Below are 19,782 nucleotides of genomic sequence, written 5' to 3'. Positions count from 1 at the left end.
TCAGAAACAACTCAACAGTAAACATGTCGTCCTCCACTAACGATGCAGCCCCCCCCCCGAGATGTAGAATAAGAGTCTAGATATAGAATAAGAGTCTAGATATAGAACAAGAATCTAGTTATAGAACAAGAGTCTAGATGTAGAACAAGAGTCTAGATGTAGAACAAGAGTCTAGATGTAGAACAAGAGTCTAGACGTAGAACAAAAGTCTAGACGTAGAACAAAAGTCTAGATGTAGAATAAGAGTCTAGATGTAGAATAAGAGTCTAGACGTAGAATAAGAGTCTAGACGTAGAATAAGAGTCTAGACGTAGAATAAGAGTCTAGATGTAGAATAAGAGTCTAGATATAGAATAAGAGTCTAGATATAGAATAAGAGTCTAGATATAGAATAAGAGTCTAGATGTAGAACAAGTGGCGGTGAGGTTCTCACATCTGCTCCTGTCAGTCTGTCCTTCATCTTCTGAGCTCTGCGTTCGATGTCCAGAGCCACAGAGTCCCGGATGGCACCAAGAGCAGGCATGGGTCCGATCACCTCTTCATCCTCCTCTTCATCACCGCTGGAGGGTTCTGCTGTGTAGCCCGGTGGCAGGGCTGGCCGAGGGAAATCATCCTCACCATCATCATCTTCATCATCAGATGCCGGTCTGTGAAATCCTGGGGGTAAGGCTGGGCCCAATACACCTGGCCTAAGGTAGAAAAGACAATCAATCAATCAACACAAACCAATAAATACATTTAGACACAATTTATTTGAATATGCATGACTGACAGCATTTAATACGTGTATAAATAATAATAATTTACATTTATAATATGCTGACATATCATTTAATATGTCTGTTTATTAAAGCAGAGAGAACTAGCTGATATATCATTTAATATGTCTGTTTATTAAAGCAGAGAGAACTAGCTGATAAATCATTTAATATGTCTGTTTATTAAAGCAGAGAGAACTAGCTGATATATCATTTAATATGTCTGTTTATTAAAGCAGAGAGAACTAGCTGATATATCATTTAATATGTCTGTTTATAGCAGAGAGAACTAGCTGACATATCATTTAATATGTCTGTTTATTAAAGCAGAGAGAACTAGCTGATATATCATTTAATATGTCTGTTTATTAAAGCAGAGAGAACTAGCTGATAAATCATTTAATATGTCTGTTTATTAAAGCAGAGAGAACTAGCTGACATATCATTTAATATGTCTGTTTATTAAAGCAGAGAGAACTAGCTGATATATCATTTAATATGTCTGTTTATTAAAGCAGGGAGAACTAGTTGTGTTGTCGTGGTCACCTCTCTGGTGAAGCCTGTGGCTTTGAGAACCCAGGAGGAAGAGCCGGTCCGAAGAAACCATCATCATCATCGTCATCCTCAAGCCTTCTACTCACCGCCTCTTCCACTCTGTGTTGTTTTCTACAGAATGATGCAGACAGTCCAGTTCAGGCATTTTACATGCGCTTTCCTTCAAAAACAATGAGGAAATAAACGCGTTTGATGTTTGTTTGAAATGTCAAAGTGATTGTAAATGTGTTACTCTGCCGTGGGTCCATCCTTGGTCGTCCCGCTACCGTGACCGTGTCTGCTGCTCGTCTTGTTTCGTCTCTTGATCACCACATCCTCCTCTGGGCCAAAGTCATCCTCCGAGCTGGAGAGCAACTCCGGTTTGTATCCGGGAGGCAACGCAGGACCTGCAACTATTGGAGAAGACAGCACATCCTAGGTAGGAAAATACCAACAAACAAAAATAGACACTAGCTTTTTTTTCGATTTAACAATACAGTATAAAGCAGAAACATAACTAAGGCATGAATATGACAGCATAGTATCTGATGACACTATTCACGGCCACTTTACTCACATCCTTCCTCGTCATCGGATTCATCATTGCTGCTTTTTCTGAACGACGGTGGTAAGGCAGGTCCGATCAAATCATCGTCTGACATGATTACCGATTATTAATAAGCTATTTTATTTTATAGTTTTTTTTTTACAACAATAAACACCTCGACGAGAACGAAAAAAAAATCAGACACCGAAACCCGAAAAATCTAATCTGACCTCTACCACCGGAAGTAAACAACGTCGACATCCAATCAACAAGCGGAATTCATAGGTCACGTGATCCTTTTCCGCACAAGGAGGAAACCCGAGTTTGGTCGCGTCGCAGTTGCTTGTTGTTGTTTCTCACTTGTCGTTTAATATGGTTTGACGAAGGAAAGTTGTTTTCGGGAACAAGCTGCTCATATCATGGGGAAGAAAGACAGGGGAGATCGGGGTGAGTAATCTAGATGTTCCCGGAAATGGAGTGTTACTCCAGCTCATGTTGCGGTTCAGTCGGTGTCGTGATGGCAATTATAGCATGATGCTGAAGCAGGGGAGACAGACATGCATTCTGTGTAACAGTACCGAACCATTGTACCGAGCTAATACCTTTAGTAACTATAGCATAGTATAGTAGCTAGCAAGTACCTATAGCAGCAGTATAGTAGCTAGCAAGTACCTATAGTAGTATAGTAGCTAGCAAGTACCTATAGTATAGCAGTATAGTAGCTAGCAAGTACCTATAGCAGTATAGTAGCTAGCAAGTACCTATAGTATAGTAGTATGTAGCTAGCAAGTACCTATAGTATAGTAGTATGGTAGCTAGCAAGTACCTATAGTATAGTAGTATGGTAGCTAGCAAGAACCTATAGCAGCAGTATAGTAGCTAGCAAGTACCTATAGTATAGTAGTATGGTAGCTAGCAAGTACCTATAGTATAGTATAGTAGTAGTATGGTAGCTAGCAAGAACCTATAGTATAGTAGTATGGTAGCTAGCAAGTACCTATAGTATAGTATAGTAGTAGTATGGTAGCTAGCAAGAACCTATAGTATAGTAGTATGGTAGCTAGCAAGTACCTATAGTATAGTAGTATAGTAGTTAGCAAGTACCTATAGTATAGCAGTATAGTAACTAGCAAGTACCTATAGCATAGTATAGTAGTAAGCAAGTACCTATAGCAGCAGTGTAGTAGCTACCAAGTACCTATAGCATAGTATAGTAGTAAGCAAGTACCTATAGCAGCAGTATAGTAGCTAGCAAGTACCTATAGCATAGTATAGTAGCTAACAAGTACCTATAGCATAGTATAGTAGCTAGCAAGTACCTATAGCATAGTATAGTAGTAAGCAAGTACCTATAGCATAGTATAGTAGCTAGCAAGTACCTATAGCAGTAGTATAGTAGCTAGCAAGTACCAATAGTATAGTAGTATAGTAGCTAACTAATACCTGTAGTAGTAGTAGTAGTAGTAGTATAGTAGCTAGAAAGTACCTATAGCATAGTATATCAGTATTATGGTAGCTAGCAAGTACCTATAGCAGTAGTATAGTAGCTAGCAAGTACCTATAGTATAGCAGTAGTATAGTAGTAAGCAAGTACCTATAGTATAGCAGTAGTATAGTAGCTAGCAAGTACCTATAGCATAGTATAGCAGTAGTATAGTAGTTAGCAAGTACCTATAGCATAGTATAGCAGTAGAATAGTAGCTAGCAAGTACCTATAGTATAGTATAACAGCAGTATAGTAGCTAGCAAGTACCTATAGTATAGTATAGCAGTGGTATAGTAGCTAGCAAGTACCTATAGCAGCAGTATAGTAGTTAGCAAGTACCTATAGTATAGTATAGCAGCAGTATAGTAGCTAGCAAGTACCTATAGTATAGTATAGCAGCAGTATAGTAGCTAGCAAGTACCTATAGTATTGTATAGCAGCAGTATAGTAGCTAGCAAGTACCTATAGCATAGTATAGCAGCAGTATAGTAGCTAGCAAGTACCTATAGTATAGTATAGCAGTAGTATAGTAGCTAGCAAGTACCTATAGCATAGTATAGCAGTAGTATAGTAGCTAGCAATTACCTGTAGTATAGTAGTAGTAGTATAGTAGCTAGCTAATACCTGTAGTATAGTAGCTAGCTAATACCTGTAGTATAGTAGCTAGGAAAACAAACTAACTTCAAGATGCTGCAGACTGCCTTAGTCTGGAGACCCGACGCAGGGCAGACATGAGCGTTTGGATCAGGGACGTTCCCACCAACGACCTCTACAAAGCCAGAATGTTGAATAACATGACATCTGAATGCACTTAGCCGTTAGTCTGCAGTGTTTTGTTTGTTTTACAGGAAGGAATGTGAGACAACAATATCCACAGGAAAGTAGAATGAAATCAACTTTTCAAAGTGCTGGTAAGAGCATTAAGATGTCTGTCACCTGAAACATGAGGAACGTCCTCCTCAGCCTGAAGTGTCCCTGCCAGCGTAGTGTCCCTGCCAGCGTAGTGTCCCTGCCAGCGTAGTGTCCCCACCAGCATAGTGTCCAACCTCCTCCTCAGCCTGAAGTGTCCCTACCAGCGAAGTGTCCCTACCAGCGAAGTGTCCCTGCCAGCGAAGTGTCCCTGCCAGCGTAGTGTCCCTGCCAGCGTAGTGTCCCTGCCAGCGTAGTGTCCCCACCAGCATAGTGTCCAACCTCCTCCTCAGCCTGAAGTGTCCCTACCAGCGAAGTGTCCCCACCAGCATAGTGTCCAACCTCCTCCTCAGCCTGAAGTGTCCCTACCAGCGAAGTGTCCCTGCCAGCGTAGTGTCCCTACCAGCGAAGTGTCCCTGCCAGCGTAGTGTCCAACCTCCTCCTCAGCCTGAAGTGTCCCTACCAGCGAAGTGTCCCCACCAGCATAGTGTCCCTGCCTGTAGTGTCCAACGTCCTCAGCCTGAAGTGTTTTACATGGCTCCAACTGGTATGATGCTTCAGGAGGCTGGTCAGGTGTTGCTAGTTAACAAGGCAGAGGCGGTCCTTAATTCGCCCAATTAGGAGGAAGTGGTAGTTGCTAGGCAAAGCAGCGTGACGTCCTTGACACAGAACCATGTAAGCACTGTCATTGTAAATGATAATAATGTGTTCTTAACTGACTTGCCTAGTTACATAAAGGTTAAAGGTTACATAAAGGTTAAAGGTTACATAAAGGTTATATAAAGCTCGAGCTCGGCATCTATTTTCGTCTCGTGTCTTCAGGTTGCTAGGAAACCAGGACTTTGAAATTGTTGTTGTAATTCTACTTTCCTGTAGATGTGTTGTCTCACGTTCTGAACACCAAAAGGCCCAACCGCGCAGACAACCGGTAAATTAAAATATAATTTAATTCTACATCCTGACTTACATAGGTTGGGAGAGCAAACTTTCCTAATCTAAATTCTGCCTGAGTTAGAATTCAATGAAATTCAACGCCTCTCCTCAACAGGCTGTCAGCTGCCTGTGTCTGACAATAGCACTTTCTGAGAGTAGAAATCACTGTGATTGAAGACGTATTTTTAATGGTAGGGACCCTACAGTGAGAGCTGATTTCAGAACAATGTCCTCTTCTATCAACTGTCTTTCTCTTGGGTGATGGATGTGTCTCACTGAGTTTCCCAGTTGTAAAACCCACGGCTCAGCCAATTACTGCTTAATGACACCCCTCATCTCTGTCTCTCTTCCTCCTTCCTGTCTCTGTCTCTCTTCCTCCCTCCTGTCTCTGTCTCTCTTCCTCCCTCCTGTCTCTGTCTCTCTTCCTCCCTCCTGTCTGTCTCTCCTCCTCCTTCCTGTCTGTCTCTCTTCCTCCCTCCTGTCTCTGTCTCTCTTCCTCCCTCCTGTCTCTGTCTCTCTTCCTCCTTGCTGTCTGTCTCTCTTCCTCTTCCTTCCTCTCTCCCTCCTGTCCCTGTCTGCCTGTCTGTCTGTCTGTCTCTCTTCCTCCCTCCTGTCTCTGTCTGTCTGTCTGTCTGTCTGTCTTTCCTCCTCCAGAGAGGAAGTCTTCTAAGAAGCGTGTGTATGACGAAGAGGAGGATGAGGAGGAGGCGATGGGCAGTGAGTCCCAGGAGGCCATCCCTGCAGCGGCCGGTAAAACGGTGGATGAGTCGGCCATCAAGCTGGACGAGTACGGGGCTAAAGACTACCGGCTGCAGATGTTGCTGAAGAACGACCACGGATCACGACCTCTCTGGGTGGTGAGACTGACAGATTACGTTACCAAGTAAACTCACACCTGGTGGTTCTGTCGTACCTGTGAACTCTGGTTAGACTGTCGTACCTGTGAACTCTGGGTCGTACCTGTGAACTCTGGGTCGTACCTGTGAACTCTGGTTCCAGTTTTCCTTTGATGTTTGTAAACAGTCTAAATGTAAACAAACAGTGTATATCCTCATAACATGGTTCAATCTATAATATAGATGTCATTGATGGTCAGTCCCTGCATCCAGAACGCAGGATATGAATCTGACAGTGGCTCCAGGAGTCTGAGGCTGAGGATTGATAGTAGGAAGAGAGGTTCTAGTCTCTGGTACTGACTGGATTGTACCAACATGGTACCCGACTGTTGCCTGTTAACAACTCCATTGACACCCCTATGCTTTCATGACACATAAAGTCATGCAACAGTAACATTTAAATATTCAGCATATTTTTACCACCCCTTCTTCATCTCTCTCTGTCTCTCTGTCTCTCTGTCTCTCTGTCTCTCTCTCTCTCTCTCTCTCTCTCTCTCTCTCTCTCTCTCTCTCTCTCTCTCTCTCTCTCTCTCTCTCTCTCTCTCTGTCTCTCTCTCTCTCTCTCTCTCTCTCTCTCTCTCTCTCTGTCTCTGTCTCTCTCTCTCTCTCTCCTCCCTCTGTCTCTCGACTCTCTCTCAGATGTCTCACTCTTCCTGTCTCTCTGTCCTCTCTCTCTCTCTGTCTCTCTCTGCCTGTCTCTCTCTTCTCTCTGTCTCTGTCTCTCTGCCTAGCAGAGCCAGTGTGTCTCTCCTCTCCTCGTCTCATCTGTCTCTCTGACAGCCTACTCTGTCTCTGTCTCTGCTCTGTCTCTCTGTCTCTCTGTCTCTCTCTCATCGTGTCTCTGTCTCTCTGAAACTCAGCAAGACATCTGTCTCTGTCTCTCTCTCTCTCTGTCAGTTCATTAAGGTCTGTCTCTCTCTCTCTCTCTCTGAGGAGGTCTCTCTCTGTCTCTGTCTCTCTGTCTCTCTCTCTCTGGAGACATCTGTACCGGACTCTCTGCATCGTGCAGTTCATTAAGGTCAGTTAGGAGAGGAGGAGTCTCTCTCTCTGTCTGGTGGAGGAGGAGGAGGAGGAGGAGGTCTGTCTCTCCTCCTGGTCCAGGGGTCTGATGGACACATCTTCCTGGAAGCCTTCTCCGGACGGCATCGTGCAGTTCATTAAGGTCAGTGTGTCGTCCGGTCCACGTTCATGAGGAGGAGCTGACAGCCTACTGGTGGAGGAGGAGGAGGAGGTGGAGGAGGTGGTACAGGGGTCTGAGGAGACATCTGTACCGGACGGCATCGTGCAGTTCATTAAGGTCAGTTAGGAGAGGAGGAGGCGGAGGAGGAGGAGGAGGAGGAGGAGGTGGTACAGGGGTCTGAGGAGACATCTGTACCGGACGGCATCGTGCAGTTCATTAAGGTCAGTTAGGAGAGGAGGAGGAGGAGGAGGAGGAGGAGGAGGTGGTACAGGGGTCTGAGGAGACATCTGTACCGGACGGCATCGTGCAGTTCATTAAGGTCAGTTAGGAGAGGAGGAGGAGGAGGAGGAGGTGGAGGAGGTGGTACAGGGGTCTGAGGAGACATCTGTACCGGACGGCATCGTGCAGTTCATTAAGGTCAGTTAGGAGAGGAGGAGGAGGAGGAGGTGGTACAGGGGTCTGAGGAGACATCTGTACCGGACGGCATCGTGCAGTTCATTAAGGTCAGTTAGGAGAGGAGGCGGAGGAGGAGGAGGAGGTGGAGGTGGAGGAGGTGGTACAGGGGTCTGAGGAGACATCTGTACCGGACGGCATCGTGCAGTTCATTAAGGTCAGTTAGGAGAGGAGGAGGAGGAGGAGGAGGAGGTGGAGGTGGAGGAGGTGGTACAGGGGTCTGAGGAGACATCTGTACCGGACGGCATCGTGCAGTTCATTAAGGTCAGTTAGGAGAGGAGGAGGAGGAGGAGGCGGAGGAGGAGGAGTCTGGTACAGGGGTCTGAGGAGGAGGAGGAGGGGAGGTACAGGGGTCTGAGGAGGAGGAGGAGGAGGAGGTACAGGGGTCTGAGGAGGAGGAGGAGGAGGAGGAGGAGGAGGAGGTACAGGGGTCTGAGGAGGAGGAGGGTACAGGGGTCTGAGGAGGAGGAGGAGGAGGTGGTACAGGGGTCTGAGGAGGAGTCTGGTACAGGGGTCTGAGGAGGAGTCTGGTACAGGGGTCTGAGGAGGAGGAGGAGGAGGAGGTGGTACAGGGGTCTGAGGAGGAGGAGGTACAGGGGTCTGAGGAGACATCTGTACCGGACGGCATCGTGCAGTTCATTAAGGTCAGTTAGGAGAGGAGGAGGAGGAGGAGGAGGAGGAGGAGGTACAGGGGTCTGAGGAGGAGGAGGTACAGGGGTCTGAGGAGACATCTGTACCGGACGGCATCGTGCAGTTCATTAAGGTCAGTTAGGAGAGGAGGAGGAGGAGGAGGAGGTACAGGGGTCTGAGGAGGAGGAGGGGTCTGAGGGAGGTCAGGGGTCTGAGGAGGAGGAGGGGTCTGAGGAGGAGGAGGAGGAGGAGGAGGTACAGGGGTCTGAGGAGGAGGAGGAGGAGGAGGTGGTACAGGGGTCTGAGGAGGAGGAGGAGGTGGAGGAGGAGGTGGAGGAGGAGGAGGAGGAGGGGTCTGAGGAGGTGGAGGAGGAGGAGGGAGGTACAGGGGTCTGAGGAGGAGGTGGTACAGGGGGTCTGAGGAGGAGTCTGGTACAGGGGTCTGAGGAGGAGGAGGAGGAGGAGGTGGTACAGGGGTCTGAGGAGGAGTCTGGTACAGGGGTCTGAGGAGGAGGAGGAGGTGGTACAGGGGTCTGAGGAGGAGGAGGTGGTACAGGGGTCTGAGGAGGAGTCTGGTACAGGGGTCTGAGGAGGAGGAGGAGGAGGAGGAGGTGGTACAGGGGTCTGTAGGGGGGCTGTAGGGCGGGGTCTGTATGGGGGGTGTCTGTAGGGGGTGTCTGTCGGGGGGGGGGTCTGTAGAGGGTGTCTATGGGGGTGTTTTCTATAGGTGGGTCTGAGTGATGTCTGGTGTCTATTGAAGCTGATGAATGTCCTCTTTCAGCTCTGCACTGTGAGCTACGGCAAGGTGAAGCTGGTGCTGAAACACAACCGGTAGGCTGAGACAACTCATTAATATATATACACAACCGGTAGGCTGAGACAACTCATTAATATATATATATATATATATATATATATATATATAGGCTGAGACAACTATATATATATATATATATATATATATATATATACACAACCGGTAGGCTGAGACAACTCATTAATATATATACACAACCGGTAGGCTGAGACAACTCATTAATATATATATATATATATATATAATATATACACAACCGGTAGGCTGAGACAACTCATTAATATATATATATAAATATATACAACCAGTAGGCTGAGACAACTAATTAATATATATATATATATATATATATATACAACCGGTAGGCTGAGACAACACATTAATATATATATATATATACATATATATAAACAACCGGTAGGCTGAGACAACACATTAATATATATATAGGCTGAGACAACACATATATATATATATATACACACAACCGGTAGGCTGAGACAACACATTAATATATATATATATATATATATAGGCTGAGACAACACATTAATATATATATATATATATATATATATAACCACAACCTTTAGGCTGAGACAACACATTAATATATATATATACACAACCGGTAGGCTGAGACAAATCATTAATATATATATATATATATATATATATATATATATATATACACACACACAACCGGTAGGCTGAGACAACACATTAATATATATATATATATACACAACCGGTAGGCTGAGACAACTCATTAATATATATATATATATATATATACAACCGGTAGGCTGAGACAACACATTAATATATATATATATATATATATACAACCGGTAGGCTGAGACAACTCATTAATATATATATATATAAACACAACCGGTAGGCTGAGACAACTCATTAATATATATATATATATACACAACCGGTAGGCTGAGACAACTCATTAATATATATATATATATACAACCGGTAGGCTGAGACAACACATTAATATATATATATATATACAACCGGTAGGCTGAGACAACACATTTATATATATATATATATACACAACCGGTAGGCTGAGACAACTCATTAATATATATATATATATATAAACACAACCTTTAGGCTGAAACAACACATTAATATATATATATATAAACACAACCTTTAGGCTGAAACAACTCATTAATATATATATATATAAACACAACCTTTAGGCTGAAACAACTCATTAATATATATATATATAAACACAACCTTTAGGCTGAAACAACTCATTAATATATATATATATAAACACAACCTTTAGGCTGAAACAACTCATTAATATATATATATATAAACACAACCTTTAGGCTGAAACAACACATTAATATATATATATATAAACACAACCTTTAGGCTGAAACAACACATTAATATATATATATATAAACACAACCTTTAGGCTGAAACAACTCATTAATATATATATATATAAACACAACCTTTAGGCTGAGACAACTCATTAATATATATATATATAAACACAACCTTTAGGCTGAAACAACACATTAATATATATATATATAAACACAACCTTTAGGCTGAAACAACTCATTAATATCTACAGTGCCTTATTCAGCCCCCTTGAACTTTGCGACTTTTTCCACATTTCAGGCTTCAAACATAAAGATATAAAACTGTATTTTTTTGTGAAGAATCAACAACAAGTGGGACACAATCATGAAGTGGAACGACATTTATTGGATATTTCAAACTTTTTTAACAAATCAAAAGCTGAAAAATTGGGCGTGCAAAATGATTCAGCCCCCTTAAGTTAATACTTTGTAGCGCCACCTTTTGCTGTGATTACAGCTGTAAGTCGCTTGGGGTATGTCTCTATCAGTTTTGCACATTGAGAGACTGACATTTTTTCCCATTCCTCCTTGCAAAACAGCTCGAGCTCAGTGAGGTTGGATGGAGAGCATTTGTGAACAGCAGTTTTCAGTTCTTTCCACAGATTCTCGATTGGATTCAGGTCTGGACTTTGACTTGGCCATTCTAACACCTGGATATGTTTATTTTTGAACCATTCCATTGTAGATTTTGCTTTATGTTTTGGATCATTGTCTTGTTGGAAGACAAATCTCCGTCCCAGTCTCAGGTCATTTGCAGACTCCATCAGGTTTTCTTCCAGAATGGTCCTGTATTTGGCTCCATCCATCTTCCCATCAATTTTAACCATCTTCCCTGTCCCTGCTGAAGAAAAGCAGGCCCAAACCATGATGCTGCCACCACCATGTTTGACAGTGGGGATGGTGTGTTCAGGGTGATGAGCTGTGTTGCTTTTACGCCAAACATAACGTTTTGCATTGTTGCCAAAAAGTTCAATTTTGGTTTCATCTGACCAGAGCACCTTCTTCCACATGTTTGGTGTGTCTCCCAGGTGGCGTGTGGCAAACTTTAAACAACACTTTTTATGGATATCTTTAAGAAATGGCTTTCTTCTTGCCACTCTTCCATAAAGGCCAGATTTGTGCAATATACGACTGATTGTTTTCCTATGGACAGTCTCCCACCTCAGCTGTAGATCTCTGCAGTTCATCCAGAGTGATCATGGGCCTCTTGGCTGCATCTCTGATCAGTCTTCTCCTTGTATGAGCTGAAAGTTTAGAGGGACGGCCAGGTCTTGGTAGATTTGCAGTGGTCTGATACTCCTTCCATTTCAATATTATCGCTTGCAGAGTGCTCCTTGGGATGTTTAAAGCTTGGGAAATCTTTTTGTATCCAAATCCAGCTTTAAACTTCTTCACAACAGTATCTCGGACCTGCCTGGTGTGTTCCTTGTTCTTCATGATGCTCTCTGAGCTTTTAACGGACCTCTGAGACTATCACAGTGCAGGTGCATTTATACGGAGACTTGATTACACACAGGTGGATTGTATTTATCATCATTAGTCATTTAGGTCAACATTGGATCATTCAGAGATCCTCACTGAACTTCTGGAGAGAGTTTGCTGCACTGAAAGTAAAGGGGCTGAATAATTTTGCACGCCCAATTTTTCAGCTTTTGATTTGTTAAAAAAGTTTGAAATATCCAATAAATGTCGTTCCACTTCATGATTGTGTCCCACTTGTTGTTGATTCTGCACAATAAAATACAGTTTTATATCTTTATGTTTGAAGCCTGAAATGTGGCAAAAGGTCGCAAAGTTCAAGGGGGCCGAATACTTTCGCAAGGCACTGTAGCTCTGTCCCTTAATACCCTTCTAATATACTATATAGCTCTGTCCCCCAATACCCTTCTAATATACTATATAGCTCTGTCCCCTAATACCCTTCTAATATACTATATAGCTCTGTCCCCTAATACCCTTCTAATATACTATATAGCTCTGTCCCCTAATACCCTTCTAATATACTATATAGCTCTGTCCCCAAATACCCTTCTAATATACTATATAGCTCTGTCCCCTAATACCCTTCTAATATACTATATAGCTCTGTCCCCTAATACCCTTCTAATATACTATATAGCTCTGTCCCCTAATACCCTTCTAATATACTATATAGCTCTGTCCTGATATACCCTTCTAATATACTATATACCTCTGTCCTGATATACCCTTCTAATATACTATATAGCTCTGTCCCCCAATACCCTTCTAATATACTATATAGCTCTGTCCCCATATAGCCTTCTAATATACTATATAGCTCTGTCCTGATATACCCTTCTAATATACTATATAGCTCTGTCCCCCAATACCCTTCTAATATACTATATAGCTCTGTCCCCATATAGCCTTCTAATATACTATATAGCTCTGTCCTGATATACCCTTCTAATATACTATATACCTCTGTCCTGATATACCCTTCTAATATACTATATAGCTCTGTCCCCATATAGCCTTCTAATATACTATATAGCTCTGTCCTGATATACCCTTCTAATATACTATATACCTCTGTCCTGATATACCCTTCTAATATTCTATATAGCTCTGTCCCCATATAGCCTTCTAATATACTATATAGCTCTGTCCCCCAATACCCTTCTAATATACTACATAGCTCTGTCCCCATATAGCCTTCTAATATACTACATAGCTCTGTCCCCATATAGCCTTCTAATATACTACATAGCTCTGTCCCCATATAGCCTTCTAATATACTATATAGCTCTGTCCTGATATACCCTTCTAATATACTATATAGCTCTGTCCCCATATAGCCTTCTAATGTACTATATAGCTCTGTCCCCATATAGCCTTCTAATGTACTACATAGCTCTGTCCCCATATACCCTTCTAATATACTATATACCTCTGTCCTGATATACCCTTCTAATATACTATATAGCTCTGTATATATATACAACATGACAACACATTTATATGTATATATAACAAGACAACACATTTATATATATTTATAACAAGACAACACATTTATATATATATATAACAAGACAACACATTTATATATATATATATAACAAGACAACACATTTATATATATATATATATAACAAGACAACACATTTATATATATATATATATAACAAGACAACACATTTATATATATATATATAACAAGACAACACATTTATATATATATATATAACAAGACAACACATTTATATATATATATATAACAAGACAACACATTTATATATATATATATATTCACCGCTCTACATACATGTTTTATCAATGCTGTCTGTGTGTGTCTGTCCGTGTGTGTCTGTCTCTGTCTGTTTCTGTGTGTGTGTCTGTGTGTGTGTCTGTGTGTGTCTGTGTGTGTCTGTGTGTGTCTGTGTGTGTCTGTGTGTGTCTGTGTGTGTGTCTGTGTGTCTGTGTGTGTGTCTGTGTGTGTGTCTGTGTGTGTCTGTGTGTGTCTGTGTGTGTCTGTGTGTGTCTGTGTGTGTCTGTGTGTGTGTGTGTGTCAGGTACTTTGTGGAGAGTGCGTTCCCAGAGGTGATCCAGCGTCTTCTTCAGGACAGTGTGATCAGAGATTGTCGTCTCCGAACCGCAGAGGGGACAGACACCGAGCTCATCACTGAGGTCGTACACAGCAAGTCAGCGGTACGAACAGCGAACACACACACACACACACACACACACACACACACACACACACACACACACACACACACACACACACACACACACACACACACACACACACACACACACACACACACACAGACACGTAGACACACACACGCAGACACACACACACACACAGACACACACCGACACACAGACACACAGACACACAGACACAGACACGCACGCGTATGTTAAAGCCTGTACTGATGTAACCTCCAACCCCTTCCAGATCTCTAAGTCCCTCCAGGACAACGGAGCAGGGGCCTCCACGTCAGCAGGGGCCCCTGAGGGCCAGACGCCAGGAGCCACCCAGGTACCAGAGGACATATTCAGCTACTATGAACAGATGGACAAGGAGGAAGAGGAGGAGGAGGAGACGCAGACCGTGTCCTTCGAGATCCGACAGGTTTGGTTGTGTGACTTGGAAACCGTGTTGGGCCCTGTGGCCCCTTAATGAATTGTGGGCCCTGTGGCCCCTTAATGAATTGTGGGCCCTGTGGCCCCTTAACGAATTGTTGGGCCCTGTGGCCCCTTAATGAAGTGTGGCCCCATTATGAATTGTGGGCCCTGTGGCCCCATTATGAAGTGTGGGCCCTGTGGCCCCTTAATGAATTGTGGGACCTGTGGCCCCTTAATGAATTGTGGGCCCTGTGGCCCCTTAATGAATTGTGGGACCTGTGGCCCCTTAATGAAGTGTGGGACCTGTGGCCCCTTAATGAAGTGTGGGCCCTGTGGCCCCTTAATTAATTGTTGGGCCCTGTGGCCCCTTAATGAAGTGTGGCCCCATTATGAATTGTGTGCCCTGTGGCCCCTTAATGAATTGTGGGACCTGTGGCCCCTTAATGAATTGTGGGACCTGTGGCCCCTTAATGAATTGTGGGACCTGTGGCCCCTTAATGAATTGTGGGCCCTGTGGCCCCTTAATGAATTGTGGGACCTGTGGCCCCTTAATGAAGTGTGGGCCCTGTGGCCCCTTAATGAATTGTGGGACCTGTGGCCCCTTAATGAAGTGTGGGACCTGTGGCCCCTTAATGAAGTGTGGGCCCTGTGGCCCCTTAATGAATTGTTGGGCCCTGTGGCCCCTTAATGAAGTGTGGCCCCATTATGAATTGTGGGCCCTGTGGCCCCATTATGAAGTGTGGGCCCTGTGGCCCCTTAATGAATTGTGAGACCTGTGGCCCCTTAATGAATTTTGGGACCTGTGGCCCCTTAATGAATTTTGGGACCTGTGGCCCCTTAATGAATTGTTGGGCCCTGTGGCCCCTTAATGAATTGTTGGGCCCTGTGGCCCCTTAATGAAGTGTGGCCCCATTATGAATTGTGGGCCCCGTGGCCCCATTATGAATTGTGGGCCCTGTGGCCCCTTAATGAATTGTGGGCCCTGTGGCCCCTTAATGAATTGTGGGCCCTGTGGCCCCTTAATGAATTGTTGGGCCCTGTGGCCCTTTAATGAATTGTGGGCCCTGTGGCCCCTTAATGAAGTGTGGGCCCTGTGGTCCCTTAATGAAGTGTGGGCCCTGTGGCCCCTTAATGAAGTTTGGGCCCTGTGGCCCCTTAATGAATTGTGGGCCCTGTGGCCCCTTAATGAATTTTGGGTCCTGTGGCCCCTTAATGAATTGTGGGCCCTGTGGCCCCTTAATGAGTTGTGGCCCCTTAATGAATTGTGGGCCCTCGGGCCCCTTAATGAATTGTGGGCCCTCGGGCCCCTTAATGAATAGTGGTCTCTGTTGCCCCCCCCCCTTACCCCCTCTGACAACGGCTTGTGGTCTCTTTGCCCCCCCGCCCCTCTGACAACAGCTTGTGGTCTCTGTTGCCCCCCCTGTGGCCCCTTAATGAGTTGTGGGCCCTCGGGCCCTTAATGAAGTGTGGTCTCTGTGGCCCCTTAATGAAGTGTAGTCTCTGTGGCCCCTTAATGAAGTGTGGTCTCTGTGGCCCCTTAATGAAGTGTGGTCTCTGTGGCCCCTTAATGAAGTGTGTTCTCTGTGGCCCCTTAATGAAGTGTGTTCTCTGTGGCCCCTTAATGAAGTGTGGTCTCTGTGGCCCCTTAATGAAGTGTGGTCTCTGTGGCCCCTTAATGAAGTGTGGTCTCTGTGGCCCCTTAATGAGTTGTGGGCCCTACTATTTACAGTCTGCCATCTCTCCTTACTCTCTGTTGTTACCACACACACACACACACACACACGCGCGCTGTCTCTCACGTCTCCTCTAATCCTCCCTGCCCTCCAGGAGATGATTGAAGAGCTTCAGAAGAGGTGTATTAATATGGAGTATCCTCTACTGGCTGAGTACGACTTCCGCAACGACACGGTGAACCCTGACATCAACATGGACCTGAAGGCCACAGCTGTACTCAGGCCTTACCAGGAGAAGAGCCTCCGCAAGATGTTTGGTAACGGCCGAGCCCGCTCGGGAGTCATCGTACTACCTTGTGGTAAGAGGGAGGGGGAGAGAGAGGGAGGGGTGGAGGAGAGGGGGGGAGGTAGAGAGAGAGAGAGAGAGGAGGGGTGGAGGAGGGTGGAGGAGAGGGGGGGGTAGAGAGTGAGAGGGGGGGTAGAGAGTGAGAGGGGGAGGTAGAGAGTGAGAGGGGGAGGTAGAGAGTGAGAGAGAGTGGGAGGTAGAGAGAGAGAGAGTGGGAGGTAGAGAGAGAGAGTGGGAGGTAGAGAGAGAGAGTGGGAGGTGGAGGAGAGAGGGAGAGAGTGGGAGGGGAGGAGAGGGAGGGGGGGGAGGTAGGGGGAGAGAGAGAGAGAGGGGGGAGAGAGAGAGAGAGTGGGAGAAGAGGTGGTAGGAAGGTGAGATTCTTGTCTGTGTGACCAGGGGCGTCGGTGTAACCAGGGGGCGTCGGTGTGACCAGGGGCGTCGGTGTGACCAGGGGGCGTCGGTGAGACCAGGGGGCGTCGGTGTGACCAGGGGGCGTCGGTGTGACCAGGGGGCGTCGGTGTGACCAGGGGTCGTGTGGTGTGTGACCAGGGGGGCGTCGGACCAGGGGCGTCGGTCTTACCAGGGGGCGTCCAGGTGTGACCAGGAGGAGTCAGTGAGACCAGGGGGCGTCGGTGTAACCAGGAGGAGTCGGTGTGTCCAGGGGGCGTCGGTGAGACCAGGGGGCGTCGGTGTGACCAGGGGGCGTCGGTCCGACCAGGGGTCGTCGGTGTGTCCAGGGGGCGTCGGTGTGACCAGGGGGCGTCGGTGTAACCAGGAGGCGTCGGTCTGACCTGGAGGGTTAATGACTTCTGGAAACGGGCCAATGAGTCGTTGAGCTTTACACGAGGACGAACATGTCTTCTGTGGTTGTTCCGGACAGCCTTAGAGATTTCTAGAAAGCCTTAATGACCATCCGTATCAAGTGGGCTTTCTCTAAACCTCTTACTCACAGAACAGGCCTCTCCTAATTCCTAGAAACCCTAAGAGCCTTGGAAGGTCAGGCCTTTAATTAGACGTTAAGTACCATACTTGGGGAATCTGGTTCCTGACTGACATTTTGGTGTACGAAACGCTCTCTTGTCGTTGTAAGGGGTCCTGCGGTCTTGTCGTGCCAGAATGCCCAGTCTCTGAGCTCTCTGCTCCAAATCCTCCCAGCAAATCACTTGGCTCTTACAGCTGAAGTTGAAACAGGTCTAGACATGTTGTGGTCTCTTGTCTGCTCCATGGACTTATTGGAGAAAACTGTCTGTCGGCTGTTATATGAATTAGTGCCGGTATTGTCACATAGTGTGATCATATTTATCTTGTAGTAAGTCATTTAATTGTTACTGTATTTAAATCATTGTTACTGTATTTAAATCGTTGTTACTGTATTTAAATCGTTGTTACTGTATTTAAATCGTTGTTACTGTATTCTCTCCTCCTGTCCCCATTACTCCTCCTATCCCCCCTCCATCTCTCCTCCTATCCCCCCTCCATCTCTCCTCCTACCCCCCCTCCATCTCTCCTCCTGTCCCCATTACTCCCTCCTATCCCCCTCCATCTCTCCTCCCTCTCCATCTCTCCCCTCCATCTCTCCTCCTGTCCCCATTACTCCTCCTACCCCCTCCATCTCTCCTCCTATCCCCCTCCATCTCTCCTCCTGTCCCCATTACTCCTCCTATCCCCCCTCCCCCATCTCCTCCTCCCCCATCCTCCTCTCTCCCTCCTCTCCCCTCCATCTCTCCTCCCGTCCCCATCTACTCCTCTCTACCCCCTCCATCCTCCTCCTCCTACCCCCTCCATCTACTCCTCCTATCCCCCTCCTACCCCCATCCATCTCCTCTCCTCCTGTCCCCATCTCCTCCTCCTCCTACCCCCTCCATCTCTCCTCCTGTCCCATTACTCCTCCTATCCCCCCTCCACCATCCATCTCCTCCTCCTGTCCCCATTACTCCCCTATCCCCCTCCATCTCACCTCCTGTCCCCATTACTCCTCCTATCCCCCTCCATCTCTCCTCCTCCCTCTCCTCCTCCTACCCCTCCATCTCTCCTCCTCTCCCCATCTACTCCTCCTATCCCCCCTACCCCCTCCATCTCTCCACCCCCCCATCTCTCCTCCCCCTCCATCCCCTCCTATCTCTCCTCCTCCCCTCCTCTCCCCCCTCCATGCCCCCATCTCTCCCTCCTCTTCTCCCTCCCCCCCATCCCCTCCTATCTCTCTCTCCTACCCCCCCCATCTCTCCTCCTACCCCCTCCATCTCTCCTCCTACCCCCCCCCATCTCTCCTTCTCTTCCCCTCCCCATCTCTCCTCCTCCTCTCTCCTCCTACCCCCTCCATCTCTCCTCCCCCCTCCATCCCTCCTCCCCCTCCATCTCTCCTCCTACCCCCTCCATCTCTCCTCCTACCCCCCCATCTCTCCTCCTACCCCCTCCATCTCTCCTCCTACCCCCCCATCCATCTCTCCCTCCTACCCCCTCCATCTCTCCTCCTCCTACCCCATCTCTCCTCCTCCATCTCTCCCCTACCCCCTCCCATCTCCCTCCTACCCCCTCTCCATCTCTCCTCCTACCCCCTCTCCATCTCTCCTCCTACCCCCTCCATCTCTCCTCCTACCCCCTCCATCTCTCCTCCTACCCCCTCTCCATCTCTCCTTCTGTCTCCATCTCTCCTCCTACCCCCTCCATCTCTCCTCCTACCCCCTCTCCATCTCTCCTCCTACCCCCCTCCATCTCTCCTCCTACCCCCTCCATCTCTCCTCCTCTCCCCTCCCCTCCATCTCTCCTCCTGTCCCCATCTCTCCTCCTCTCCCCATCTCTCCTCCTCTCCCCAGGTGCTGGGAAGTCTCTAGTAGGGGTAACGGCAGCCTGTACGGTCCGTAAGCGCTGCCTGGTCCTGGGGAACAGCTCTGTGTCAGTAGAACAGTGGAAGGCTCAGTTTAAGATGTGGTCGACCATCGACGACTCTCAGATCTGCCGCTTCACCTCAGATGCCAAGGACAAGGTAAGAGACGCAGCAAACACCATTGAGCTTTTTAAAATCCCCCTTTCTCAACTCGGTCTTTCAACAGCCTCTGTGTTTTGAGCTTTTTAAAATCCCCCTTCTCAACTCGGTCTTTCAACAGCCTCTGTGTTTT

The 19,782-nt window shown here is 46.4% G+C and overlaps 2 protein-coding genes across 4 annotated transcripts in view; one reads left to right on the top strand and one right to left on the bottom strand.

The window, feature by feature from the left end:
- LOC124018722 (GPALPP motifs-containing protein 1-like) overlaps nucleotides 1-4,736 on the bottom strand; it is an 8,282-nt gene extending 3,546 nt beyond the window's left edge. The window contains exons 1-4 of one of the 3 annotated variants that reach the window (XM_046334075.1): nucleotides 4,262-4,736; nucleotides 1,546-1,705; nucleotides 1,305-1,424; nucleotides 434-689 (exon numbers count right to left, since the gene is read on the bottom strand). In XM_046334075.1, the coding sequence (XP_046190031.1) occupies nucleotides 434-689; nucleotides 1,305-1,424; nucleotides 1,546-1,705; nucleotides 4,262-4,361 (636 nt within the window). In that variant the 5' untranslated portion in view covers nucleotides 4,362-4,736. Of the gene's footprint in view, nucleotides 1-433; nucleotides 690-1,304; nucleotides 1,425-1,545; nucleotides 1,728-1,869; nucleotides 2,320-4,261 lie in introns of those variants that run through there. The other 2 variants (XM_046334076.1, XM_046334077.1) reach the window with 2 other exon arrangements.
- A 1,141-nt stretch (nucleotides 4,737-5,877) lies between these two features.
- Nucleotides 5,878-19,782, top strand: part of LOC124018718 (general transcription and DNA repair factor IIH helicase subunit XPB-like) — a 51,459-nt gene continuing 37,554 nt past the window's right edge. Inside the window, exons 1-7 of the mRNA XM_046334069.1 lie at nucleotides 5,878-6,024; nucleotides 8,391-8,459; nucleotides 9,108-9,157; nucleotides 14,086-14,221; nucleotides 14,478-14,654; nucleotides 16,475-16,679; nucleotides 19,480-19,649. Coding sequence (XP_046190025.1) covers nucleotides 5,878-6,024; nucleotides 8,391-8,459; nucleotides 9,108-9,157; nucleotides 14,086-14,221; nucleotides 14,478-14,654; nucleotides 16,475-16,679; nucleotides 19,480-19,649 — 954 coding nt within the window. The remainder of the gene's footprint in view (nucleotides 6,025-8,390; nucleotides 8,460-9,107; nucleotides 9,158-14,085; nucleotides 14,222-14,477; nucleotides 14,655-16,474; nucleotides 16,680-19,479; nucleotides 19,650-19,782) is intronic.

This window comes from Oncorhynchus gorbuscha, unplaced genomic scaffold (genome assembly GCF_021184085.1).
Source record: "Oncorhynchus gorbuscha isolate QuinsamMale2020 ecotype Even-year unplaced genomic scaffold, OgorEven_v1.0 Un_scaffold_572, whole genome shotgun sequence".
NCBI classification, from domain to species: Eukaryota; Metazoa; Chordata; class Actinopteri; order Salmoniformes; family Salmonidae; genus Oncorhynchus; species Oncorhynchus gorbuscha.
This window is presented reverse-complemented; position numbering and strand designations above follow the sequence as displayed.